General features: G+C 38.7%; 1 protein-coding gene and 1 long non-coding RNA gene across 2 annotated transcripts in view; one reads left to right on the top strand and one right to left on the bottom strand.

Annotated features, from left to right (window-relative positions):
• Nucleotides 1–1,495: 1,495 nt before the first annotated feature.
• On the bottom strand, nucleotides 1,496–7,681 carry LOC129411366 (uncharacterized). Its single transcript, XR_008633279.1, has 3 exons — nucleotides 7,640–7,681; nucleotides 7,476–7,558; nucleotides 1,496–1,845 (listed from the first exon to the last, which is right to left on the bottom strand). It is a non-coding gene; the product is annotated as an uncharacterized LOC129411366 (long non-coding RNA).
• Nucleotides 7,682–11,135: 3,454 nt separating this feature from the next.
• Nucleotides 11,136–27,875, top strand: part of ppp3cca (protein phosphatase 3, catalytic subunit, gamma isozyme, a) — a 93,952-nt gene continuing 77,212 nt past the window's right edge. The window contains exon 1 of the mRNA XM_055161587.1: nucleotides 11,136–11,735. Within this exon, the coding sequence (XP_055017562.1) occupies nucleotides 11,675–11,735 (61 nt within the window). The 5' untranslated portion in view covers nucleotides 11,136–11,674. The remainder of the gene's footprint in view (nucleotides 11,736–27,875) is intronic.

The following is a 27,875-nucleotide window of genomic DNA, read 5'->3' as shown; positions in this document are numbered from 1 at the left end:
AGGAATAAACTAGGACTAAACCAGGTCTAAACAATATGACACAAACAGTAGGTGGACATACTCATACATTTCTCATATAAAAATCATTTCTCTATCAATAATATTTTTAATTTGGTTAAGGAAAGATTAGACTTTATTTTCTTTTAGCAGATAAAACATCTTATGTTCAGATCTTCGTCTTTACTTCTCTACAGTAAACAAAAGTCTGTTCATGGAGACTTGGGCTCAACCATTTGAAGAGAACAAACAAGAATTTTCAGGATGTGTTTGGTACATTCATGTAGTTTTAAAAAGCATGACAATATCAAGTAATCTAAAGTATTCAGATTACACTACTCACTTTAAGTAATTTTATGGATTATGTTACAAACTACATTTTGGGGTATGTAATCTGTAATCTGTAGGGGAATACATTTTAAAAGTCACCTTCCCAACACTGTTCATTCATTTATTAATTTGCAGCTTGAGTTTCAGATATTTAAGGACACTTGAGGACTAATTTGGCTTTTTTTTTTATTTTACTTGCTGACATCATAAAAGTATAGGCTAAATTAAATATTCACCTTTTTTGGTAGATTACAATGTTGTTTTTAAGAGTATACTTGCCTTAAAGATACATTGTGTAACTTTTCTGGTAGAGGGTCTGTCACATGTTTTTTTGTTTCTATGGAGATGTCATTGCTCTGCCTGGAATGTTCAAATCAAATCAAACTCGATTTATAAAGCACTTTTCAAACAAAATGTAACACAAAGTGCTTTACAGTGATTCAAAATAATCCCACATGTCCGTCCACCCACCAACCCAATACCCACACAACCAGACAACCCAGACACGCACACACACACACACACGCACAAAATACATAAAACCGGACATAAGATGTGAGGCTGAATACAGGTGAACCAGTTGAGAAAGCACCATCAGAGGAGCCGTCTACACCAGGAGCAGAGAGACGTCCACCACCACCAGGAACCACCACAGGATCCAAGGGAGAGATGAAGCCCAAACACCATCCCTCCACCAGGAGCCCACAGGACAGACCCCGACAGCCACAGTCAACCTCCGCTCCTGATGCAGAGGCTCCTACAGAGGAAACACTGGAAATCCTAAAAATAAGCCTAAAATAAATATAATAGAATGTGCACAATAAGAACAAGTAAGAGTATAAGATTTCAATCAAAAGCTAAGCTAAAAAGGTGGGTCTTGAGCCTGTTCTTAAAAATATGAACGTTCTCTTTGGCCCTGAGCTCCTCTGGCTGCAGTTCCATAGACGAGGGCCATAATACTGGAAAGACGCCTCCTCTCCGTGAGTGTGTGTCCTGACTTTGGGAATGAGCAGGAGCTGCTACTAGAGGAGCGCAGGGTCTGCGAGGGCTCGTAGGGTAAAAGCAGTTCTGAAAGATAAGAAGGCCCAAGACCATTAAGACATTTAAAATCCATACTGTTCCACAGCTTTAATCAGCTTTAAATCATCTTTTATTCACTGACGGTTTTATTGCTCAAAAATACAGGGTGTCCCAAAAAATGTGACATCATTTTGCAAGTATAGTGAGACCATCGTCATCATAAGAGAAGATTGAGCAAGTTTATGAAAAACTCTCATGAAGCCCCAAGAGGTGTGGAAGGACAAACCCAGATTCCTTGAATGACGATTTGGAGAACCAGATCCTTTAACCCTCCATAAGCAGATGAACTCTTTACATTTTTGGTTCCAAGTCCAAATTTGTTTTGCCAGTTGGTGAAGTTTTTCCAGATGTTGTATTGAAGCTGCACAGTGTTGGGTGAGTGTGTGCAGCAGATTCCAAGACACAAAATGACTTCTTTTTGGGAGTGAACGACTCAACCTGAAAACAGAACAAAAATAAAACATTCAATATAAAATCTTGATCTGTTTCTATACATTCTATAAAATTATTGGCCTGCGAAATGTCAATTGTTTTGGGACACGCTGTACTTAAAAACAGACATTCTGACTGTGAGCAGGGTCGCCTCACCACAGATCTGACTTGTAACTTGATTTGGTTTGGTTTGGTCCATGATGATAGAAAGGTTTAATGCCATACTGTAAAACATTCCAGACAAAGCAATAACATCTCTCTTGACGGACCCTTTGTTCTGACCCAGCTCGTTTGGGGTGAGGTAACAAAAATAAAACCAAGATGTAAAATGGAATAAATTAAATAATGTTTAATTAACAGGGGTGTAAAATGTAAATTAACAAAAGAGACTAAAATACACAGAAAATAACCTAAACTAAGAAACAAAACTGCAGACAACGTGTTTTGTGCCACAAAAGGTGTCACACAGGCGCACATAATAACCAGTGGTAAAAATCAAGGGACACACAGGAAACTAAACAAGTTCCCCAAATTAAACCACATAAGCCCACAAACAGAATCAAGTGACCAAATCAAAAAAGGCACAAAACAGAACTAAACTAAACTATACACACACGAAACAAAATGGCAGACTGGCCACCAAGGCCAGCAGCCCCGAACAGGTGCTGGTCATCTCCTTAAATAGGGGGCGGTGGCTGCAGGTGAGGTGGGCGTCGACCTGCCCCACCAATCACGGACCAGGGCTCCTGCAGCAGGAATGAAGAGAACTTGGCAAAAATCACACAAACAAATTAGAACCAAGGCCTGGGGCCGTAACACCCCGCACTAGAAAAGTTGCACAATGTGTCTTTAAATATAGATTGGGCAGTAACTTTTTGCCTACTTGAGTAACTTTTTACAGAAATTGTACTTTTCAAATGACTTCTACCAGCACTTTTACTCCTACTCAGTAATATAATATCCAGTCATAAATTGTCCTGTTGAGCACAGTTCCTCTTGGTCACGCTAAGAAACAAAAGCTTTATGTTGACAATATGAAATGATCTGAACATTTGTTTCTTGCACTTCTCCTTCAGACAGGCCTGTATCAGTTAGGTCGAGTTTTTCTCATTTCTGTGTCTATCCTGAAGATATCACATTTCATTTAATGTTTTCTCCTTCAAATGTATTGAATTCATTTATAAAAGGGAAGCACCTTGAGATGTAGCACCTCATTTGTGAAGGATCCTAAATACATGAACAAAAACTGAATTTATAGAAAAAGAAAAAGAAATCAAAACAGAACAAAAGACAAACACACAGACATACATACACACACACACACACACACACACACAGACAGAGACACACACAGACAGAGACAACACACACAGACAGAGACACACACAGACAGACATACACGCACACAGACAACATACACCACACACACACACACACACACAGACTACACACAGAACAAAAAAGTGTTTTTATGGAAAACAGGAGCAGGATGTTTGTAAGTTTCTGAAGACTGATGCTTTAAAATGGTGGATCGATGTGATTGATCAGACTGAGGAGGGCAAGTTGTTCCGTTCATTTGGGGCTTTAAAGTGAAATCCTCTGCGGCCAATTTCTTTTTTATTATAGGAACATTCAAAAATAGTTGTTCAGTTGTTCATTTATGTCACACTGATCTAAATGGAATCAAAAACTCTTAAGTAGGGTGGGAAATTAATAACATTTAAACACAAATTGCAAAAAGTGTAACTGTGTTCTGGATATAAGAGTCAGCCAAGTGATGAATACATTTGACAGTGGTGTGTTCTATAGGGACGTCTTAATATAAACCTACATATACTGTCAAACAGCGATGCCACTAACGCGCTACTTAGTTACTGTAGTCCGATTACTTTTTTCAGTAACAAGTCATCTAACGCAGTGCTAGTTCCAAACCAGTAGTCAGATTTAAGTTACTTATCTAATACACTGTGCATTACCATTTTTGCGTTTCAGGGCAACATAGGTTATTTATTTTTATTTTTTGGTGACGTGGGTTATGTGACCCCAAAGATTGTATAAATCGTCCCTGGTGAATCGTTTCCTATGATGTTACGTCATCTCTACTCTGCCACGAGTCAGATGTAAACAAAGGAGGGAGAGGTTTGACTTTTACAGCCAGAAATACAAACATTTTAATTTTATTTCAGCCAAGGATGACAACATAAAGGTTCATTGTTCAGTCTGTGCTGGAGACAAAGTGCTGTCTGCCTTCAAGAAGGGGGTGGAGGATCAGTTGCTGCTGAAACTAACTAATAAAGTAACTTGTAATCTAACCAAGTTACTTTTAAAAGAAGTAATCAGTAGTCAGAATACTATTTTAAAGTAACTATGGCAACATTGGTTATAAATGACATCCAACAATCAAGGTTAAATGCTGAGGTGTTCCAAGAAATTATGTCTAGTATTAGTATAGTATCTAGTATTAGTATAGTCGAGTATTGGTAGTATTGGTAGAAGTAACTGTGAGGCAATTCTTTTTTGACAGATAAAGTCAAAGTGAATGTTTAAGTATCCTCAGCTGATTAGAAACTTTTATAACTGAATCTATGGGAGTTAAAATTAAGTTGAGTCTAAAACAAGACCAAGATATTTAAACTGGTCAACTTTTACCATTGGGTTTCATCCAGTAACTTTTCCTTCATGTTCATCATCATCTGTGCTGCATATAGGCCTAAATAAATCATTTATCATTTCTCGATCTACTTCTTGATCAGATAAAATAGTTCCACATTACAGGTCGTTGTTACAGGTCCTTGTTTTGGACAGGTTGGTCTTATTACTGGTGTGGAAAAACTGTCTGATGCACCGCCACCAATGCCCAGTGCCAGTTCAGCAGATTGGGCAACATTTCTGAATGTTATGAAGTTTATAATTTTACTCTCCGGTGAGCCGTAGATGTGGCAAATGTAAGGTGAGGTAATTCCAGTTCTGTTACTATGCAACCATAACCACATAAACCACATTATGATTAGACTAATACAAATATGACACTTTTTTTTTTTTTATTAATGTTTAATCCGGTAAATGTACCATACTTCCTGCTGGGCGGGGGTATAAAAGCAAAGCAGGTGTCATCAGTTGGGGAGACACTTCTGTGCAGATTGTTAGGGGTTTTTTTGGATTTGAGTTACTTATTTTATGTTATTTCTACTTTTGTTGGTGAACTCCAGAAGTCTGTTTTTCAAATAAATTTGGTCTGGGTTCTAGACACTTTTATTGCATCTGCCTCCTACTTTGACCACTTTGGCCAGCTTCCCCACATCTCTTTTTATACTATGTATTTTAAACACTATATATCTTTCTATGTATTGGTTGTTGAGATTTGTACTATTTATATCTTGTATTATATTTGAACTTGAACAGCTTGTAACTCAAATCTGTTCAGCCTACATGTCCCATCATGCACCAGGGGACTGAACATGTGACCTACACCTATGACTTTAAATGTGCACTGTGATATTCATCTGGAGTTTGCCCCGATGAAGTCGAAGTGCCAAACATGTTGGTGTGATTAACTTTATCTGCCATGTGGTGTTAAAGGATTTTCATTATTTTGTACTTTTTTGTATATCCAAGTAGCACTCCTGACCCTGAAGCTTTGAAGAGCCAGGTTTGTGGTGATGCAAGCTCCCTCAGAATAAGGACACATGCTTTTAGGCAAAAAAAAAAAATTGGGGCTTTAACTGATGTAAAACTATCATATTTACAACATGTACTATTTTAACAAACCAAGTCAATGCCTGCCTACTTTAAAAAGGTCCTATGTTGTTTATATCTCAAAAGCCCTGAACGCTCTGATCCACCTTGTGATGTCATGTCTCCTTTTACCTTTAGTTCAGTAGAGATCAGCAGTTCCAGGGCTGAAATGATCCAAATTATTCTATTGACAGTGAATGGAGTTTAAAAACACAGTAGAGCACTTCTTGTATTGTCTTTATTAGGCATTAACTTGAAAACTACTGCTTCATGACATCACAAGGTGGAACAGTGTGTTTTCTTTCTGAGAAGAACTTAATGTGTTGAATGAATCAAAACTAGGGTGAGTAGACAGCCCTGTTTACTCGGGACAGTTCCAGTTTTGAGCCTGTGTCCCCTGTCCCTGCAGATTTATACAAAACCACTGATTTGTTGCAGTTTCATACAACAAATGTCCCAGGTGTCCCTATTTTTGACCAATCTGATCCCTGCTGACAGTAAAGAGAAGCATACATTGTAATTTGTTTTGGTAAAATACAGAAAAGCTGCTTAAAAACGACCAAAAGAAAATGTGACTATACTGACTCACAGGTTCGTCATGAATAGTCTCTGCATAACAGTTTTTCTTACATGCTTATTTCACAATTTTATTACCAACCACCAAAAAAGACTGGTATGTCCCAGTTTTTTATTTTGAAATTCTGGACACCTTAAACTAATCGCATCTCGGGGTATGTTTTTTGTTAGATACCAACGTTATACATACTACCATTTTCTGATTTATGTAATGTTTGCTCTTGAAGGAGATTTGTGTGAAAAGTGACAGGTTTGGAAAAGCGTGGTCATTTGACACGTGTAGAAAGTGAGACAAAGCTGCACACTTACTCCCAAACTGTTCTGAATGAACGTTAGGATCAGTGGATCTTGGTCAGGGCATGGTTCTCTGTGTGTTGCTCCCATATAAACCTTCTGCCCACTGATCGTTTGTACAATCCAAAAGTGAGTCACAGATGTCATCCACACAACACAATATATAACACCACTGTACATCATGTAACATGAGCCATTACACAAGCCCAATCAATCATGTTACCAATGGACAAGTCAATTACATTAGAAATAAATATGACATTGTAAGTAGTGTTTCATGTTGATTCAGGCCACTAGGGGCCAGTGTTTTTAAGGAATAAATATCAGAACTTTGTAGGAGCAGTCTGTTAATATCTCCTCTCCTCTTCTTGGGAGATTCACCTGCTCTGTCCCAGTATATTTAAGGGAGGAGATAGAGCTGTGCTTCTTTAAAATGAGCAGATACAGTTTTCTTTTTTTATATTCAATATGGTCAAATACAAGAAAATCAAAGACACACAAAAACACAAACGCATGCACTACCTGGGCTGATGTGCAGTCAATTAGACAAGACCGCAAAACAACAAGCAAAACAAGACCAAAAGCCAAGTATACTTAACCAAAACAAACTAAATGTAGGGAGAGTGATACTGTCACAATATCTATAGGAAATACTTGTTTTAAGAGTTTTGTTTTTGACCTGTTTCATTGTTTGGAAATAGTTGTATTTCATTATTATTATTAATACATGTGATTGTGATGCATATATATATATATTATATAATTTATTTTTTTTAGATGCTACTCCAGTGCACTCTCCTCTATTGCACAAACTATAGCAAGTACTACAGCAAGTACTACACTAGCTCTACAGATAAAAGGAATTCATGGGCAAACTCTGAGATCAGACTTTGCGAGACAGTTCCTATGGACTTAAAAGAATCGAGAGAATTTAAGAATATCAAGAGAATTTGAGAGCAGAAACAAACAGCAGCTCCACACACACCATCAAACGCCACCACGCCCAAACATACACCACCCAGAGCTTTTACCTGGATTCTAGGAGAGTACCCTACATGGAGCCGGGAGCGCGTAAGGAGCAGCCGCCGTCACCACCGCCCGCTCCAGACAACACCTTTAAACGTAGTCATCAGAAACAACGCATTAAAACAAGTTCTAAGAGAAATATTGAAAAAGAAACAACTCCGGTACTTACACACGCCGCGTTCACAAACCACCGATAGCCCCGACTGCCTCCCCACGGCGCGCGCAGCCTTTTCAAATCGCTAATCAGTGACGCCGGGAGCCACGCACAGAGACGCACAGGCGGACGCATTCACGGACTCACTACGGTCGGACAAAAACAACTAGCACCCGCTAACCACCCGGTAACATGCAGTATTGGGAAGGTGACTTTTAAAATGTATTCCCCTACAGATTACAGATTACATACCCCAAAATGTAGTTTGTAACGGAATCCATTAAGTTACTTAAAGTGAGTAATGTAATCTGAATACTTCGGATTACTTGATTTGCTGTAGAGAAGCAAAGACGAGGAAATCTTAACATAACAAGTTTTGTTAGATAAAAGAAAATAAAGAGCCCAGACTTTACTGAACCAAATTAATAATAATTAAATAATTAATATTATTGATAGAAGACGAGGAGATACAGTCCACGCAGCATGATTTAGTCCTGTTCAATTCTGTTTTAGACCTGGTTTAGTCCTGGTTTTAGACCTGGTTTAAGACCTGGTTTGGACCTGGTTTTAGACCTGGTTTAGACCTGGTTTGGACCTGGTTTAGACCTGGTTTAGACCTGGTTTGGACCTGGTTTAGACCTGGTTTTAGACCTGGTTTGGACCTGGTTTAGACCTGGTTTTAGACCTGGTTTGGACCTGGTTTGGACCTGGTTTAGACCTGGTTTTAGACCTGGTTTTAGACCTGGTTTGGACCTGGTTTAGACCTGGTTTAGACCTGGTTTAGACCTGGTTTTAGACCTGGTTTGGACCTGGTTTAGACCTGGTTTTAGACCTGGTTTTGGACCTGGTTTGGACCTGGTTTAGTGTCTGGCAATGAGTGGAATTACAGAAAAAAAAAAAGAAGAGATATAGCCCAAAATGTGAAAACAGGAAAATACCGCTGTGTAATCCATTTATTTCAACAAAGTAACTGTAATCCAATTACCACTCTTTGAAACAGCTGTAACCAAATACAGTTAGTCATAATTTGTACTCTGATTACGTAACTCCGGTACATGTAATCTGTTACTCCCCAACACTGGTAACATGTGTATATGATATTTGGCAGCATGATCAGTCTGAATGAGAAAACAGATTTTTAGGAATAGAGGGACTGTTGAAAAAAATGTCTTAATGGATATTTGACTCTTTAGTGCTCTAGATGTTTTCCTACAAAACCAAGTCCACAGGGGCATTTCAAAAGGTAAATGACATTTTTTAGTGGAGCGTTTAATTGTCTCTTTGATTTTCATCATCTTTCCTGTGGTTGGGTGTGTAGAAGTTTTACATTTATATATATATTTATATATGAGCCACAGTGATAATTCTAAGCAGTTTGGGGGTAATTTTATGAAATAATGTGAGGCAAAACCAGAGCTCACTGGTGGTGCAGGGATTTAAGCAGTAGTAGTAGTAATAGTAGACATAGTAGTAGTAGTAATAGTAGACGTAGTAGTAGTAGTGGTAGTACTAGTAATAGTAGTGGTAGTAATAGCAGACGTAGTAGTAGTAGTAGTAGTAGTAGTAGTAATAGTAGTAGTAATAGCAGAGTAGTAGTAGTAGTAGTAGTAGTAGTAGTAGAAGTAGTAGTAATAGTAGACGTAGTAGTAGCAGTAGTACTAGTAATAGTAGATGTAGTAGTAGTTGTAGTAGTAGTAATAGTACACAGTAGTAGTAGTAGTAATAGTAGTAGACATAGTAGTAGTAGTAATAGTAGTAGTAGTTAGTAGTAGTAGTAGTAGTAGTAATAGTAGTTGTAGTAGTAGTAGTAATAGTAGTGTAGTAATAGTAGACGTAGTAGTAGTAGTAGTAGTAGTAAGTAGTAGTAATAGTAGTAGTAGTAGTAGTAGTAGTAGTAATAGTAGACGTAGTAGTAGTAGTAGTAGTAGTAGTAGTAGTAGTAGTAGTAATAGTAGAGTAGACATAGTAGTAGTAGTAGTAGTAATAGTAGACGCAGTAGTAGTAGTAAGAGTAGATGTAGTAGTAGTTGTAGTAGTAGTAGTGGCAGTAGTAGTAATAGTAGTGGTAGTAGTAGTAGTAGTAATAGTAGACATAGTAGTAGTAATAGTAGATGTAGTAGTAGTAGTAATACTAGACGTAGCAGTAGTACTAGTAATAGTAGACGTAGTAGTAGTAGTAGTAATAGTACACGTAGTAGTAGTAGTAGTAATAGTAGTAGACGTAGTAGTAGCAGTAGTAATAGTAGATGCAGTAGTAGTAGTAATAGTAGATGTAGTAGTAGTTGTAGTCAAGAGTATTTTGGGGTATATTTTCACAAATTATTTTGTTACAGAGCTACAGTTTTGTTGCTTGTTCAGAGGAAAGAATCTTTTTTTATGCAACACATTTGACATTTTCACTGTTTTGATGATTTAAATGGGCATTTTTCAGATGAACTTTGCACAAGAAGTGGTTTAACAAACTTTTAGTATCAGAGCCATGATTTAGTTTTTGTTTTTATTGAACCGTATCGAATTGATTTGAAATATATCGTATCGAATCGAAAGTGCACTGTATCGAGATAAGTATCGTATCGTGGCCTATGTACTGAGGTATCTATCATATTGGCAACTTCTTAATGATACCCAGCCCTATTGATGACATATCAATACAGCAAACCACGATATCAATACTGTATCATCACATTAAACAATATGATATATCGATATGTTTGCACACCCCTATAGTAGTAGTAGTAGTTGTAGTAAGTAGTAGTAGTAGTAGTAGTAGTAGTAGTAGTGGTGGTAGTAGTGGTGGTAGTAGTGGTGGTAGTAGTGGTGGTAGTAGTAGTGGTAGTGGTAGTGGTAGTGGTAGTGGTAGTAGTAGTGTAGTAGTAGTAGTAGTAGTAGTGGTAGTAGTAGTAGTATAGTAGTAGTAGTAGTAGTAGTAGTAGTAGTAGTAGTAGTAGTAGTAGTAGTAGTAGTAGCATAGGGCTGGATATCATTAAGAAAACTGCCAATACGATACATATCTTAATACATCGGGCAGGATTCGATACATACATTCGATACATACAGTGCACATTCATTTCCATACGATATATTTCAGAATGATTCGATACGGTTCAATAAATAAACACACTCCTATAGTAGTAGTAGTAGTAGTAGATTTTCTTGAGTTATGTACTTAATAATCATGTACATAATAGACTGTTACAAACATTTCACATAAAACTATAACCAAATGTGTTTAGGCTCAAGTAAAAATACTTGAATGCTTCACCGTCTTTACAAAAACACGATGTCTGGATGTTCTGCTACATCACCAAGTCCACAGGGGCATTTTAAAAAGGTAAATGACATTTTTGGCACGCGTCTCCATGGCGACGTCCTCGGGAAACCACGCCCCCCGAGCGGACGAAATGCCCAGACTGTATGTGTCCGCTGTTCTAGCTCACTCCCCCCCGTCCCTGTGTCCCTCTCTTCTCTCTTCTCTGTCAGATTAGACTTAATCCTGGAGGAGGGCTGTCAAGACGCTGCCCGCAGCCGCATCTTGGCGCGGACTCTCCGGCTTCACCCCCGCGGCCACACACGGCGGATCTTTCACGGACTTTTCGCGTTTTTGCACAGAACATGATCCACAAGTCTCGCTCTGCAGACGCCGCTCGCTCTCCAATTTGCCAAAACATGTTAGCCGGCTAACTAGCTGCATAAGAGTTAGTAAATCGGATTATCCGCAAACGACATCCTCCCACGGGGTAATAGGCAGGTATTATTCGCTTTTCTACATCTATTTCCAAACTTGACGCCTGTTCTCCTCGTGTGAGCACAGCGACACCCGTGCGTTCCGTTTAACGCCACATCTGAGAGCAGTTTCTCGTGTTGTGCCTCGGACGCTAATCTTCGCTTTTTCTTGGACGCGCTAAGTGGAAAAAACTGTGCCCCCCGAAAACCAACCCGGAGCTGAGATCGACCCGATGCGGTAGCAAGAGCCCACAGCGACCGAAGGAGCCCGCAAGAAAGAAGCAGATCTGCACCGAGAAGAAATCAGCCCGAGCATAAAGGAGCCAAGATGTCAGGGAAGGATAAAGACAAGCAGGAGAAGCAGTCCACCACGGAGCGCCTCGTCAAAGGTACCAGCAGGCTTCCATACAACGCACTTTACGTCATTTTCCATTGATGGATGGCGTTTTGTCTTTTGTTTTTTCTTTTGTTGTGTGTAAGAACCACTTGTAGCTCCCTGCATTGACTTTCCCTGACCCCCCCGGCTTGTTGGGACTCTTGCAGGGCTTAGCCAGTGCTATAATTGAGTCAAGGATAATTTGTGTTTAAAGCCAGAGCAGGCAAACTAAGGCAAGGTTAGAAGAGCATGACTAGGGTGACCAGAAGAAAAAACTGGGACATCCCCGGTTAATGGTGGTTGGTAATAATAAAACAGTGAAACGAGTGCGTAATTAAGGAAAATCGTTATGCAGAGACCATTTGAGTGAGCCAGAATAGACACTTTTTCTGTTTTTAAACTGATTTTTTAGTATTTTACCAAAACAAATGACAATGTATGTCTCTCTTTACTGTTGGCGGGGATTGGTCAAAAATAGGGACGCCAAGGACATTTCTTGTATTAAACTGGGACAAATCAGTGTTTTTTAGGGATGTAACAATATCCAAATCTTTCTGTAGGATATTATCAAGATTTTCATTTCACGGTACGATATTTATTGCGATATTTTGAAGAGGCTGATATAATTGTAGATGAGACACATTTTTGCTTTTAAAATACCCTGACAAGATTTTGGTGTGAATTATTTCTGTCATAATCCCAAGAATTCAAGTCAAAAACATATTTCTGCACTGACATGAATCATGGGATATGTAGTTCCCTATGTTTTTAAGACGTTGCTTCTATAGAACCATGAAGAAACTTATAATTTGAAATATTGTGAGACTTTTGACAATACGATATCACAATATTTTGGAAACATGTTACATCCCTAGTTGATATAAAAAAAAAAAGAGAAACTAGTGCGTAATTAAGCAAAATCGTTATGACGAACATGTGAGTCAGAATAGTCACATTTTCTAGTTTTAAACAGATTTTTTTGTATTTTACCAAAACAAATGACAATGTATGTCTGTCTTTACTGTTGGCGGGGATCAGATTGGTCAAAAATAGGGACACCAAGGACATTTCTTGTATAAAACTGGGACAAATCACTGGTTTTTAGGGATGTAACAATATCCAAATCTTTCTGTAGGATATTATCAAGATTTTCATTTCACGGTACGATATTTATTGCGATATTTTGAAGAGGCTGATATAATTGTAGATGAGACAGTTTTTTGCTTTTAAAATACCCTGACAAGATTTTGGTGTGAATAATTTCTGTCATAATCCGAAGAATTCAAGTCAAAAACATATTTCTGCACTGAAGTGAATCATGGGATATGTAGTTTCTGGTGTTTATAAGATGTTGCTTCGATAGAACCATGCATTTAAGCAAAGAAACTTGTAATTCGATATATTGTGAGACTTTTGACAATACGATTTCACGATATCACGAATATCGTTACATCCCTAATTGATAATAATAAAATAGTGAAATGAGTGCATAATTAAGCAAAATCGTTATGCAGAGACCATTTATGACGAACATGTGAGTCAGAATAGTCACATTTTCCATTTTTAAACAGATTTTTTTGTATTTTACCTAAACAAATGACAACGTATGCCTCTCTTTACTGTTGGCGGGGATCAGATTGGTCAAAAATAGGGACACCAGGGACATTTCTTGTATAAAACTGAGACAAATCACTGGTTTTTAGGGATGTAACAATATCCAAATCTCTTGGTTCGAGTACAATATTTATTGTGATATTTTGGCGAGGCTGATAGAATTGTAGATGGGACACTTTTTTGCTTTTAAAATACCCTGACAGATTTTGGTGTGAATTATTTACATCATAATCCCAAGAATTCAAGTCAAAAACATATTTCTGCACTGACATGAATGATGGGATATGTAGTTTCTGGTGTTTATAAAATGTTGCGTCAATAGAACCATGCATTTAAGCAAAGAAACTTGTAATTCAATATATTGTGAGACTTTTGACGATACGATATCACAATATTTCAATATTGTTACATTGTTGATATAAATAAAATAGTGAAACGAGTACGTAATTAAGCAAAATTGTTATGCAGAGACCATGTATGATGAACATGAGCCAGAATGGTCACATTTTCTGTTTTAAAACAGATTTTTTTGTATTTTACCAAAACAAATGACAATGTATGTCTGTCTTTACTGTTGGCGGGGATCAGATTGATCAAAAATAGGGACAGCAGGGAACATTTCTTGTATAAAACTGGGACAAATCACTGTTTTTTAGGGATACAACAATATCCAAATCTCTCGATACGATATTATCAAGATTTTCACTTCATAGTACGATAATTTATTGCAATATTTTGGTGAGGCTAATAGAACTGTAGATGAGACAGTTTTTTGCTTTTAAAATACCCTGACAAGATTTTGGTGTGAATAATTTCTGTCATAATCCCAAGAATTCAAGTCAAAAACATATTTCTTCATGTTGTCTGAGCTGAAATGAATCATGGGATATGTAGTTCCTGATGTTTATAACATAATGGGTGCGATGTTGGTCTTAATTTTCGTTTAAGTGATTTAAGGGGTCTTAAAAAGGTCTTAAATTTGGGGTAGTCAAACCCGGGGATACCCTGATACAGGACCTTTAATCATTGCATTCATTTTTTTTAGTGCAACAAGTGAATTATTTGCAAGACTTATATAAAAATGTACCTTAATGCAAACAAATGTCTTACGTGCATCAGTATAAATATATGGCAGCTCAAAATATATATTACTGAAAGGTGCATTGTGTAACTTCTCTGGTGGAGGGTTTGTCAAATGCTTTTCTTCATGGAGATGTTATTGTTTTGTCTGGAATGTTTCACAGTATGGCATTAAACCTTTCTATCTTCATGGAGACCAAACCAGACCAAGTTACAGGTTAAATCTGTGGAGAGGCGACTCCGCTCAGTCAGAATGTCTGTTTTTCAGTATTTTTTATTTTTTGCTATAAAACCATCTGTAATTGAATAAATGTAAAGTAGAGCTGTTTAACGTCACACTGTGGAACATTCCAGAAAGACTGATGACCCCTAACCAAAAAGTTACACAGTGCAGCTTTATAAAACATGAGCTGCAGTAAATAAAAAGCAGAATGAAACACTTTAGTATTAGTTTGCATCTGTAATGAGTCATTGAAGTTATTAATACAATCTTTTACGGCTTAAATCTTATCATGTAACCTAAAAAAAAATAACACAAAAATACTCAGTAGTGTAAAGAAAAAGTCCACATGAATAAATATTGTCCCCAAAAAATATCGTTCCTGTTTTTCTATACTGAAGGATTGTGGTCGTAATTACTGTGACAGGCTTGTTGTAGGTGCATCAAGATGTGAATAATGTTGATAGTTTTGGAGATGTTGCAAAATTATAATATTTTAGTCCTGGTTTAGTTCTGGTTTAGACCTGATTTAGACCTGGTTTAAACTTGGCTTGGACCTGGTTTAGCCTTGCTTCAGTCCTAGACCTGTTTTAGTCCTGGTTTAGATCTGGTTTAAACCTGGTTAGACCTGGATGGACCCAGTTTAGTCCTGGTTCTGTCCTTGACCTGGTTTAGTCCTGGTTTATAGCTGGTTTAAGCCTGGCTTGGACCTGGTTTAGTCCTGATTTAGACCTGGTTTAGTCCTGGTTTAGATCTGGTTTAAACCTGGTTAGACCTGGCTTGGACCCAGTTAATCCTGATTCAGTCCTTGACCTGGTTTAGTCCTGATTTAGACCTGCTTTAGACCTGGCTTGGACTTGGTTTAGTCCTGATTCAGTCCCAGACCTGGTTTAGACCTGGGTTGGACCTGGTTTAAACCTGGTTTAGTCCTGGTTCAGTCCTAGACCTGGTTTAGACCTGGTTTAGACTTGGTTTAGACTTGCTTTAGACCTGGTTTACACCTGGTTTACACCTGGTTTAGACCTGGTTTAGTCCTGGTTTAGACCTGGTTTATATCTGGGTTAGACCTGGTTTAAACCTGGTTTAGACCTGGTTTAGTCCTAGTTTAGATCTGGTTTAGACCTGATTTAGACCTGGGTTAGACCTAGTTTAAACCTGGCTTGGACCTGGTTTAGTCCAGGTTCAGTCCTAGACCTGGTTTAGACCTGGTTTAGACCTGGTTTAGACCTGGTTTAGACCTGGTTCAGTCCTAGACCTGCTTTAGTCTTGATTTAGATCTGGTTTAGTCCTGCCTTGTTTTGTCGAAAATGATGAAAACAAAACAAATTTTAACATTGAAATAAATGAAAGCGCAGGTTTTTACCGCCTTAAAAAGATGAAAACCAAAACTGGATCATTTGAACTTGTTTGCAGAAGTAGAAACTTCAACGCATCCTCAACAAAACTGACTCAAATATGTACTAGTATCGAAAAATATATTGTATCGTGGCCTATGTATCGAGATATGTCAAGTACTACTACACAATGCACCTTTTAAATTTAAAATGTAGCTGTTAAAATGAAAACTACCGCTTCTTTACATCACAAGGTGGAACCATTTTGTGTAATATAGGACCTTTAAGTCATTTTAACTGTCAATATTCAACTTCCACTGTATATTGTGATGTTCTGGGAGATTTTTGTCTTTAAATAATTTTCCTTTTTAGCATTTATAGTTCAGCTTCAGCACTTTCTATTCTATTTTCTTCACTTGGACATATAAACCTTCAATTACATCTATCCATTTACACTTCGCTTTTTCCCCTGCATTGTCCAGGGCATGAGAGCACCAGCACAGCTCCATTTGTGTCCGGCCTGGTGACATTTAGGGCAGATGAAATCCTAATTGCCCCACACGAATACACAAGGACTACTCGGGTTACGGGCTGTGACAAGATGGACTCCTTCACACTCTATTGTTGGCCACAGTTGTTGGGCTTGCATAAATCATTGCGATACATACAGCTCCCAACTAACTCTGGCCTTAAAGGAGCAGTGCACACGTGGACACTGCTGAAAGAGTCTGTTCCTCATTTATTTTTGTGTCAATCTGCAACCTGTCTTGCCCCAGTACACTTATAATGTATAAAGTACCGTATTTTTTGGACTACAAGTCGCTCCGGAGCACCAGCCAAAAAATGCATAATGAAGGAAAAAAAAACCCACATATAATTCTCACTTTTTGGGGGAAATTAACCAGACACCAGGACTTGGTTTAGGACAGGACACAACAGTTTTTTTTTGTTTTTAACTGAGGCGTGGGATTTGCTCAGGGACGTCCAGTCAGCGCGACTGTCTGTCCCAGCGCCTGTTGTACTAGAGGTGCACTCGCGCTGGGACTTTTGGGCCTTGCTGTGCTCGTGCACTGTTACTTGTGGTTCTGTGGCCGTGTTCACACCTGCGCGGTCAATGGCGTCAGCACACGGCGCTGTTTGTTGCAAACAAAACAAACAGCGCTGTTGCGCAGTGGAACTGGCACTATTGGCGGTGAGGGTCCGTCTAGCGGCATGAAGTGTCTATAGAGCGGTGGGACTGATGTTGTGGTGTGCGCTCTGCAGTGGGTTTGTGGATATGAGGGCCGTGCAGGGGAGAGAGGCTGTGGGGCTTCTGTCATCTCATTTTTATGTGGGGCCCGGTCAAGAAGAAGTAAACAACAAGGCCAAAAATTCAAGTGAATGCATCTGATATAAAAATGTATTGAACAGATACATATGTACTCTAGTTTATGAAACTGTTGACCTTTTTTCTGTACCATTTTTGGTTCTAAAGTTCCATACGTTTTAAACAGACCATGTATGAAACATGGAACAAAAATTATTTCCCAAATTTCAAAGACCTGCAAATCATGTAAATAAATGGATGTATTTCATCATATCTTGTGTTATTCCATCTTTGAACTGGTTGATGAAGGTACAGGATTTTTCCAAAAAAAATTTATTTAAAATGATTAAAAAAAAAGAGGTTGGAAGGACTGACATATTTTATAGAAATAGTTTCCTTTCATTTTGAAGTAATATTAAAGTATTCGGAAGAAAAAAGTTGACAAATGATGTAAAATCCTGCACCTTCTACTTGTTTGAACAATTTTCCCTCCGTTACTTTTCCCTCCGTTACCATGACCTTTCTTAATAAAAAATCTCATGACTCAAAAAGTAAGAGGTTTTTCAACCTAATCTTGTACCATATGGTAGAAAACTATATGAAGCAAATATTCAAACCAGTTTGTTAAGGATATGGAAGTGAGAACCAAGAGTTATCACTGTTTGGATTTATTGCCCAAAAAGTGCTGCATATTTCATTCCCTCCGTTACTGACATGAGTTTTGAAATTTTTTGTCAACAACGAGTTTCTGAATAAGAGCTATTTGAATGTAAAAAATCTGCCCCTGTTTCCCTTCGTTACCACTTGACCAGACCCTTTGGTAATATTTTGTATTATTCGGATTTCATAGATGAGCCTAAATGTTTCAAATGTAACACACATGCAAACATATAATATCAAATATACAAAGTGTAGATTGTGCAGAGTCAAGTCTCAGGTTTGATCTGGTTCTGGTCTGGTTCCTGTTTTGTCCAGTTCATTAAGTTTACTAAGTTACACATTCCAAGGCCAGACTGTGAAAAGTCAAGATTTTCAACAATGATGATGAATGGTTAGAAAAGTCGGTATCGACAGATACTCAAAATCAAAGGACTCGGACTCAGAGGCAAAAAAATGTGACATCCCTACTGTATTTCATCCAGTTTTGTTCTTATGTAGGTGTACTCACCCATAATATTATACATAATTACTGATAAATCGCATTATCGTCCTGTGTTATAGTATCGGGATTTATTGTGTTCCATTGAATCGTGACAGGCATATCATGATAAGTATTGTAAAGCCAGATTCATGGTAATGCACACCCCTGTTGTCTACTCTTTTTATCACGATAAATGTTTATATTGTTTATTGTCTCATCCCTAATATCTGTATTGAGCTCATGTTGTCAGTATGTGTGTCAGTTGTACATGGCAGTAGTGGTGCTGACTCAAATCTCAGTGTGGGGTTACATGGGCGGTGGGCAGCGAGAGCCAGTGTGTGGAGCAGAGGAGCAGGAATGCCTAAGTGAGAGCCAGTGGGGACAGGCCCAGTTTAATTGTGGAAAGAATCTCCAGCGATGTTCCCAACCAGACCCTGCACATACGAGACTCGTACTGCACTCACGACAAATAACTATAGGCATGAGACGAAACAAGAGATACAAGTTTGGATCAAGACAAGACAAGATTTTAACGCAATTTCTAATCTTGTAATTTTGGTCTTACAATTTTTTAAAATTTTATTACATATTTTTGTTTCCATTCTTGCACTGCTGTTTGGAACTGCAAAACATGTAACTCACCAACCTGTAACTAGGCCTGTAACGATAATCAATAAATCAATTTATCGTACCATAAATTTTAACGAGCTCGATAACTTTTCCGGCCACAATAAATTCTATTTGCATGTTTGTTTGTTTTCCTCGCGAAGAGGGTGAATGTTAGACGCTTCTATTGCTCTCTGACTCTTCTCGTTTAATAAGTGTATTGACGCTTGAACCAACGTGCAACGTGTTTATCAACACAGTGGATGTGCACAGCCTGAGTGCAGAAAGCACCGCTGTCTGTGCGCTGAACATGAAGCTGCAACACAAGCGCCGCTGTCAGAATCGAAACAGTTCATCTCCATGTGACAAAACAAGTCACGGTGCCGAATCATAACTGGTGAGCGGGACACGTCTGAACTAGGGATGGGCATGATTAGTCGATTAATCGATAATTGATCATTAAGAATTTAATCGATTATGTTAATTTTAATCTACAAACCGAATGTAGGTTGCTGTGTGTAGTGTAGCATGACCAAACGTCCATGTCCGTACATGTAGCTCTCTGCACTCAGAAGGAGTGAGACACAAACAGTTGGTCAGCCTGCAGCGTGCAGAAGCACAAATGTGTATTTAACGATGACTTGTACAAGAAATTCCAGGCTTTCCGTTTTGGTCAAGTGTGAGTCCATGTGCACAGTGTACAAAGCAGCACATATGTTTCGGTGTCCAGTGGGAAAAAGTTTTGCCAGGTGAGAGTCGCGCAATGTCGATGACGAGTCCCCACCTCCCTCCCCCCGTACGGTGTCCTGGTTTTGACAAACGCACAAATATGGTCACACTAACCTGTATTCCACTGAGTCATGCCTTTTAATCTGACAGACGTTGAACCACTCTAGAGTGGTTACGGTTTATATGTTGTAAAGTTGAATTTATTTATGCAGATTAGTAGTAGAGATAGTAATAATAATGATGATCATTTTTATATAAAAACGTTAATGATTAATTGATAATCGATCGTTAATTCTTCCGACGATCGATTAAGAAAATTTAATCGAATGCCCATCCCTATTCTGAACTGCCACATGCGTCAAATGCAGCGAGCGCAAACAACGAGAAGAAACGTCTCAAACCCCAACAGCCGATAAACCCAAACCCGAGCTCTCCCGGGGGTGGGAGGGCATGAAATCCACTGAAATCCCATAAGACACCGACACGACACCAGAAAGGACAGTGGCTCCCTCATAGCATATAGCATCCTGTGTCGTGGGTTAACATTTAAATGACCAAAATGACGAGGCCACAGCAGCAGCCACAGAGAGACGAGACACAATGTTCCAATGTAAGACAATTACATTAGGCTAGACCTATGTTAACAAGTCTGTTTCATTTAGGCCTGTTGTTTTTGGTTGTCTTACAGTTCCTGTGTTAAATGTTCTTTAGAAAGTAAAGTTTATTGATCTTTGAAAGGATGTATTTGCATTTTTATTCCATGGTCATTATATTAGTTGAAATTGGTCCCGAATGTCAATATTATCGTTTATCGCAATAAATTCTTTGTCAATTAATCGTCCAGCAAAATCTGTTATCGTTACAGGCCTACTTGTAACTAATTTTCGTCCAATCTGAATATGAAGACTTGGAAAAAATCTAACAGAATCATTTTTCTCATGTGTGCATGATCTTGTGGCAATTTTGTCTCATGAGATCTTGTCCCATCTTTAACAACTAGAAATCCACTGACATGGGCTTTTCCACGGCCAGTGTGGGAGAATCCAGAGCTGGACGATGATGCCATTTTGGGCCCATTTTGATCATTTTCTCCAAAGGATATGATTAGAAAGGAATTACAAAAGCCATTACTTTTGAATATGCTGCTCTTTAAAATGAAAACTGAAATAATTTTTTTGTCTTTTAAATCACAATCACATTTTGTGCAGTAGGTCAGCCCAGACACCAACAGCTGATATACACAACACTGGGGCTGTGCATTGCCTTGAGTCTGATGATACGGTTCATATCATGATACCCACATCATGATTTAATATCAGAATATATCCCGATAATAAAACATTGGATGATATATTGCATTTTATCAATAATTACCTCTAATAATATAGTCAACTACACCTTCATGAGAACAAAAATTGTATGAAAGATCATTTATTACCTTTTTAAATCATGAGAACAGTGAATGTGAGTAAAGAATTTTAGTGGAAAATATTATTAAAAAATCAATTCAGATGCATTTTGAATCGATTTGAGAATTGTGCAATGAAGTATGGTAAACATTTTTCTATAGCACTTTTCCACCTTCAAGGCTCTCAAAGCGCTTTACAACAAGGAACCACTCACCCATTCACACACACATTCACACACCAGTGTACGCAGACACTGTGGGCAAGGTGGGTTAAGTGTCTTGCCCAAGGACACAACGGCAGCATTCATCTGTGGGAGCTGGAATCACACCAGCCAACCTGTGTGTCAGTGGATCTGACCACTCAGCCTGTGATGTTTATGTCGAGAGCTGGAATCAAACCTTCAGATCAGTGGGCGAATGTTCTACCAACTGAGCTACTGCCACCCACATCATATCACGATATATCACTGAACCATTTTTTTCTTACACCAACACATTGTAAATATTGGCCCAGTATACCAACTACTCGCAAGTTAAATAAATACACAATTATAACAAGTTGATTAATTGAAAAAATAATGAGTTCATCAGTTAGCAAAATGATGGTTAGTTGTAGCAATAGTCGTATTTACTGTAGTTTTGGAATTTGCTGCTAGTCATTTGGAGAGAGCTACTGTCTCCATGTGATCTTTCAATTAGTACTAACACACAAATCCTGCATATTTAGGCTAAAGTTCTTCTCTCAAACAGAAAACGCTGTTCCACCTTGTGATGTCATGTGGTAATACAGTAGGTTCTTTTACAGTAGGTGTTTTTAAACTCCACACACCTTCACACGAATCATTTGGAGGATTTCAGCACCAGAATTGCTAAGCTCTACTGAACCTAAAGTAAAAGGAGCTGTTCACTCGAAAACTACCACTATATGACATCATTTGTGTACAAGTAGTTTCTTTATGTTGACTGAACTGAAACTGTAGAGAGTATCTTATATGACTATATTTATTGTATATAGTTCCTCTTTCTAATGGCCAAGACATTTTCTCCAAAACATTACACCCCAACTCAGTACTAAAAGTTCAAACTTGATTGCGATACTAAGGAAAAGACTCAATAATGATTCTGATACCATGATGATGATAAAAACAAAAAAAAACTCTTTTACTTAAACAATATAATGATATATTCAACATTAAATCATAGTACTTTCTTTTCTATTTCCATGTGACCTTATATGTGTGTAATCCTCAGTGGTCCAGATAGGTCCCATAGTAGGATCCATACTAGTCTATGTGCTCTTCTACTTGTTCTGATCCAGCGCACCATCATTCTAAAGACATTCAGGAAAGGTTCATTTCTCTCCTGTCAATGTGACTTTTTTTTTTAGTATCGATACCTGCTGAATCTTGATACTTTTGACCCAATTAAGACTTTCATCCTTTCGTCGTTTAGTTGATTAATCGCGTGATTAAATGTGTATTTTAGACTTTATTTCTGTGGGACACTAGCAGAAAGGAGATGGCTTGCAGTAACCTGGCTCATGCAAGATTTACATGTGTGTCACTCTGAATTGAGTTCTACACGTTTATCAGTCTGGAATTCTTCTCGATGAAAGTGAGTGAGAAAAGGTGGAGCATCATGACGACTGTTTGAATCTGATTGGTTGAAGCGTCACAACAGCGTCACAAGATGAAACATCAGACTTTAGTTAAATCCAGGTGAGAGAAAAGCACAGACATCTTTCCCTTGACAAATGCAGAAAGCTCTTCCCTTCTGCATGTTTTTCACAAACTAAATAGTCTTGTAGTACTGACACAAAAATAGACTGAAGTGCGTCTGTTGGCGTCAACATGTTTGTTTTGGTTCATTTGGGTGCTTCACATTTGGCTTCCACACAAACTTGAATGCTGCAACGTGATTGGTCCACCCACTCGATTAACTGTACGGCGTGCTCACGCCAAGATGGATTCTCGTGAGTTTGTGAACTTACAAATGTCACTAGAAGCCATCTTGCTGTACGAGGTTAAGCATGAAATGAGTCAGCTCAAGATTTGGGAGAAAATCATGAATCTTGAGTCTTTTGCATACTTCTGTATAAAATAGTGTGGTGTAGTCTTGTTTTGTCTTGTGTAGACTTTTGTTGCTTTGTGTAGTCTTGTGTAGTCTTGTGCGTTCTTGTGTGGTCTTGTGTAGTCTTGTGTAGTCCTTGTGTGGTCTTGAGTTGTCTTGTGTGGTCACGTGTAGTCTTGTGCAGTCTTGTGTGGTCTTGTGTGGTCTTGAGTTGTCTTGTGTGGTCTTGAGTTGTCTTGAGCTGTCTTGAGTGGTCTTGTGTGGTCTTGAGTTGTCTTGTGTAGTCTTGTGTAGTCACGTGTAGTCTTGTGTGGTCTTGAGTGGTCTTGAGTGGTCTTGTGTAGTCTTGTGTAGTCTTGTGTGGTCTTGAGTTGTCTTGAGTTGTCTTGAGTGGTCTTGTGTAGTCTCGTGTGGTCTTGAGTTGTCTTGTGTGGTCTCATGTAGTCTTGTGCGGTCTTGGTTGGTCACGTGTAGTCTTGTGTGGTCTTGTGTAGTCTTGTGTGGTCTTGAGTTGTCTTGTGTGGTCTTGAGTTCTTGAGGGGTCTTGTGTGGTCTTGAGTTGTCTTGAGCTGTCTTGAGTGGTCTTGTGTGGTCTTGTGTGGTCTTGTGTAGTCTTGTGTAGTCTTGTGTGGTCTTGAGTTGTCTTGAGCTGTCTTGAGCGGTCTTGTGTGGTCTTGAGTTGTCTTGAGCTGTCTTGAGTGGTCTTGTGTAGTCTTGTGTGGTCTTGTGTAGTCACGTGTAGTCTTGTGTGGTCTTGAGTTGTCTTGAGTTGTCTTGTGTGGTCTTGTGTAGTCTTGTGTTGTCTTGAGTTGTCTTGAGTTGTCTTGAGCTGTCTTGAGTGGTCTTGTGTAGTCTTGTGTAGTCTTGTGTAGTCTTGTGTGGTCTTGTGTGGTCTTGAGTTGTCTTGAGTTGTCTTTTGTAGTCTTTGTAGTCTTGTGTTGTGTTGCTGGTTGCTGCGTCTCTAATCTAACGCATAGTAATTAATAAAAAATACATCTTGATTTATCAGTTGTAGTCGTGTGTAGTAAATGACACGATCTGATCTGTAGCTTTAGTCATTTCCTAATGTGTTTAAATTTCAGTTTGATTTCAGCCGTTGTCACCGCCCGCCGTATCCAACATAAACCCGGGGTAATTTGTTGTCGGGGAGCTAATACATTCACTGATAATGAGAGCAATCTGAAGTGGCACACTGCTCCCCATTCATCTCTACCCAGCCGCGACTTTGCAATTCAATCCGCCTTCATTGTGCCCACGTCTGAAACAATGGGCGACATGTCCCAGAGGCCGGCCGGTGTCACTCCGCCCGCTGCCCGTCTGCCTGGGCCCGTCCCCGCGCGCCCTGGATAGTAGCGCTTTTGTCCCAGGGCACGGGCGGCGTTTGTTGTCATGCCAGACGACGGCGGTTGGGGGGGGGACGGGGGACGGGGGTGTCGGAGCGGAGCAGTCGATTTGAGGACTTCATCAAACATTCATGCTAATTAGGCCGGCGGAGGGAGGCTAACGAGAACGCGCGCGGTCTCAGACAAAGCTGCTTGTATTTTTAACTAAACATTTTTCTTGTCACTGTGCACAATGAGCTCGCCGTTTACAGTGACCAGAGCTGTAATGAGAATTATGTACTCTTCGTTAAAAAAGTATGTTTTTTTTCTACACTATGTTCACTACTTTTCAGGTGGAGGGTGCACTACTTAATTGTCTCAGGGGACTACTGCTTTGTTCAAGGGTGTCCAAGTAACTGATAGGATTACATGATTAACAGATTACTTATATAATATTGTTTACTTTTCGTATGATGCACACAGCAAAAACCAAACAGCACATCTTGATAAGAAAGGGTCAATAGGATAAGAAGTAGGGATGGGCATTCGATGAAATTTTAATAATCGATCGTCGGGAGAATTAAGATTTTTTTTATTAATCATTCACGTTTTTAGGGGTGTCAAATTATTGCGTTAATTGCGATTAATTAATTACAGTAATATTTAGTGCGTTATGTTTTTTAATCGTGTTAATTTTATTTTTAATCTCTAACTTTACTGTTTCTGTTCGCGAGTTGCCTTATTATAAAATCTGTTTTTATGTGTTGTTGGGACACAGTCCCGCACTGTGCAGTCCTGCTCCGCTCACTCCAGCTAAGAATTGTAGCCTAATTTTCATTCCCGTTCTCACACGCAAATTTGCGATAAACCTGCACACGTCTGATCTGTGAAAACATCGCGACACACAGAACAGACTCACCTTCAGCATCAACATCCCTCTGTCACAGAAACAACACTCATATTCCACTGAGTCCTGTCCTTTAGTCTGACAGAAGCTGAACCACATCAGTGCACTAGAGCGTTTTTTTTTTTTTTCCTTTCTCCTTAGTTTATGCAAATGAGCCATGCGGTTTTGAGTTTTGTTTCTGAGTCTTGCACAAAGCTGCATTAAACACATGATAATGTCAAACAGGCTGATGTGGCTCTAGTGTGGTGATGGTTTATATGTTGTAAAGTTGAGTTTATTTATGCAGATTAGTAATAGTAATAATAATGATGACACTTATATAAAAATGTTAATGATAGTATGAAAATAATGTAATAATGAATTTAAATGAAAATACCTCAAGTTTAAGCTTTTCTCAGCAATTTTTAGGTGAGATTAAAAAAGAGATTAATTAGATTAATTAATTAGATCATAATGAATTAATCTCTCAATTTTTTTTATCGCTTGACAGCACTCATGTTTTTATATAATAAGTATCATCATTATTATTATTATTACTAATCTGCATAAATAAATTCAACTTTACAACATATAAACCATAAACACTCTAGAGCCACATCAGCCTGTTTGACATTAGAATGTGACATTATATAATTATAATGTGCAGATTTGTGCAAGTAGAAACAAAACTTGAAACCGCATGGCTAATTTGCATAAACTGAGCGAAGAAAAAAAAAAAAAAGCTCTTGTGCGATGATGCGGTTCAGCTTCTGTCGGACTAAAGGACATGACTCAGTGGAATATGAGTGTTGTTTCTGTGACAGAGGATGTTGATGCTGAAGGTGAGTGTGTTCTGTGTGTGTGTTGCGATGTTTTCAAAGATCGTACGTGTGCAGGTTTATCGCAGCTCTTTATGTTGCAGTAACCAGGCTACAGCGTTTACATGCACCATGACAAAAATGGGATACAGATGTGCATGTAAACACACTCAATCAGTTCTAAGTGATCTCCAAGGAGGAGCCAGAGCCCAAACGTGGGATTGAGGCCACAACTCCAGTGTTTGCGCTGTCAGACGTAGCTTCATATACACACAGGAACCTACATTCGGTTTATCGATTAGAAATGAACGTAATCGACAAAATTCTTAATGCTCAATTATGGATTAGTCGACTAATCCTGCCCATCCCTAATAAAAAAATGTGTATATGTTTCATGAATTCTTTCCAAAAACACACAGAGTCTGGGCAGGTCCAAAATAAGTGAGAGATGGTTTCATTTTTTAGTTTGCAAATCGTACAGTTTGTGTCCATTGTCTTTCTAAGATGATTGTTTAGTGGATCACAGTGATATAGAAGTTTGTGCAGATTTCTCTTTGCTTGTTGGTGATGAGATATTTGTGAGGTCTTGTCTGTACATTTTTCCATGGAATATTGTCAGTAGAGTCGGGGTCTCACAGCGCACGAGTAGGGCTCAGTTTGGGAGGTGCACTTGTGCTGATAGTCGCTCTTTTTCCGCGGCAACTCATTATAAGACAAGTTTCAGTTGAAGTTTTAGTTTAAGATGAAGCCAAATAAGTTTCCGTTTTAAAAGTTTTTCAAAGTTTTGGTGCGCAGTGTCTTCACTCACGCCTGCCGCTTCGGGTGCTGGCCCTGTCCTGCCGCTTCCCCAGTTTAGGCTCCTGGCTCCACTAATGACATCACTCTGTTACAGCCAATGAAACAGCGTCAGGTGTTATTGGGAGGATCCTCTGGCGACCTGGAGGGACCGTACCCTATGCTTTGGGCTTGTTCTTAGTCAATTTTTTAAATTTCCGGAATCTTGGACTTGTTTTAATAAACTTTTAAACTTTTTTATAGAAAAATTTTAATTGACCTGCTGGATGGAATTTTTTTATAGTCAGTCATTCCCTGATTTGTTTTATTATCCCTGTTTTAGCTCTTAGGAGTTTTATTTTTAATACATTTTAAAAGTTACTGTTGCCTCCTTTCTTGAGAGTGGAATAACACTAGTGATCTGGACCTGCTCTGTGACATAACCCTGTTACGCTTCTAGTGTAACTGATTCACCGACACGCGGAGATTATGTGGTTTATGCAGAAGTTCTTAGAGGCTTTTTAAAACTGTAGCTTCTTTGCAGTTCATACAAAGTTTGTTGAGATGGCGGACGAGAATCCACGACCAGTTCGCCGTGAAAGAAAGTCCGTTTTTGAGGTCGCTGAAAGAAGAAGAGAAGGGGAAAAGGAGCAAAGCCAGACTGAGGTGATTCTTGGAGATCTCTTCCAGTGATGGAGCGAATGAAGCAGACAAAGGGTCTAAAAACTGACGCATCAGTTGCTAAATTATTTCTAGACATGTCACTTCCACAGTAATTCTAAATGACTGGCTGTAAACGAGCGTGATTTCTAGAGTAAGGAGGCGGGAGGAGGTGTTTCTACTGA

This window comes from Boleophthalmus pectinirostris, unplaced genomic scaffold (genome assembly GCF_026225935.1).
Source record: "Boleophthalmus pectinirostris isolate CB_2022bp ecotype Guang Dong unplaced genomic scaffold, ASM2622593v1 HiC_scaffold_4, whole genome shotgun sequence".
NCBI lineage: Eukaryota > Metazoa > Chordata > Actinopteri > Gobiiformes > Gobiidae > Boleophthalmus > Boleophthalmus pectinirostris.
The sequence above is the reverse complement of the archived record's forward strand: the minus strand, read 5'-3'. Positions and strand labels throughout refer to the sequence as shown.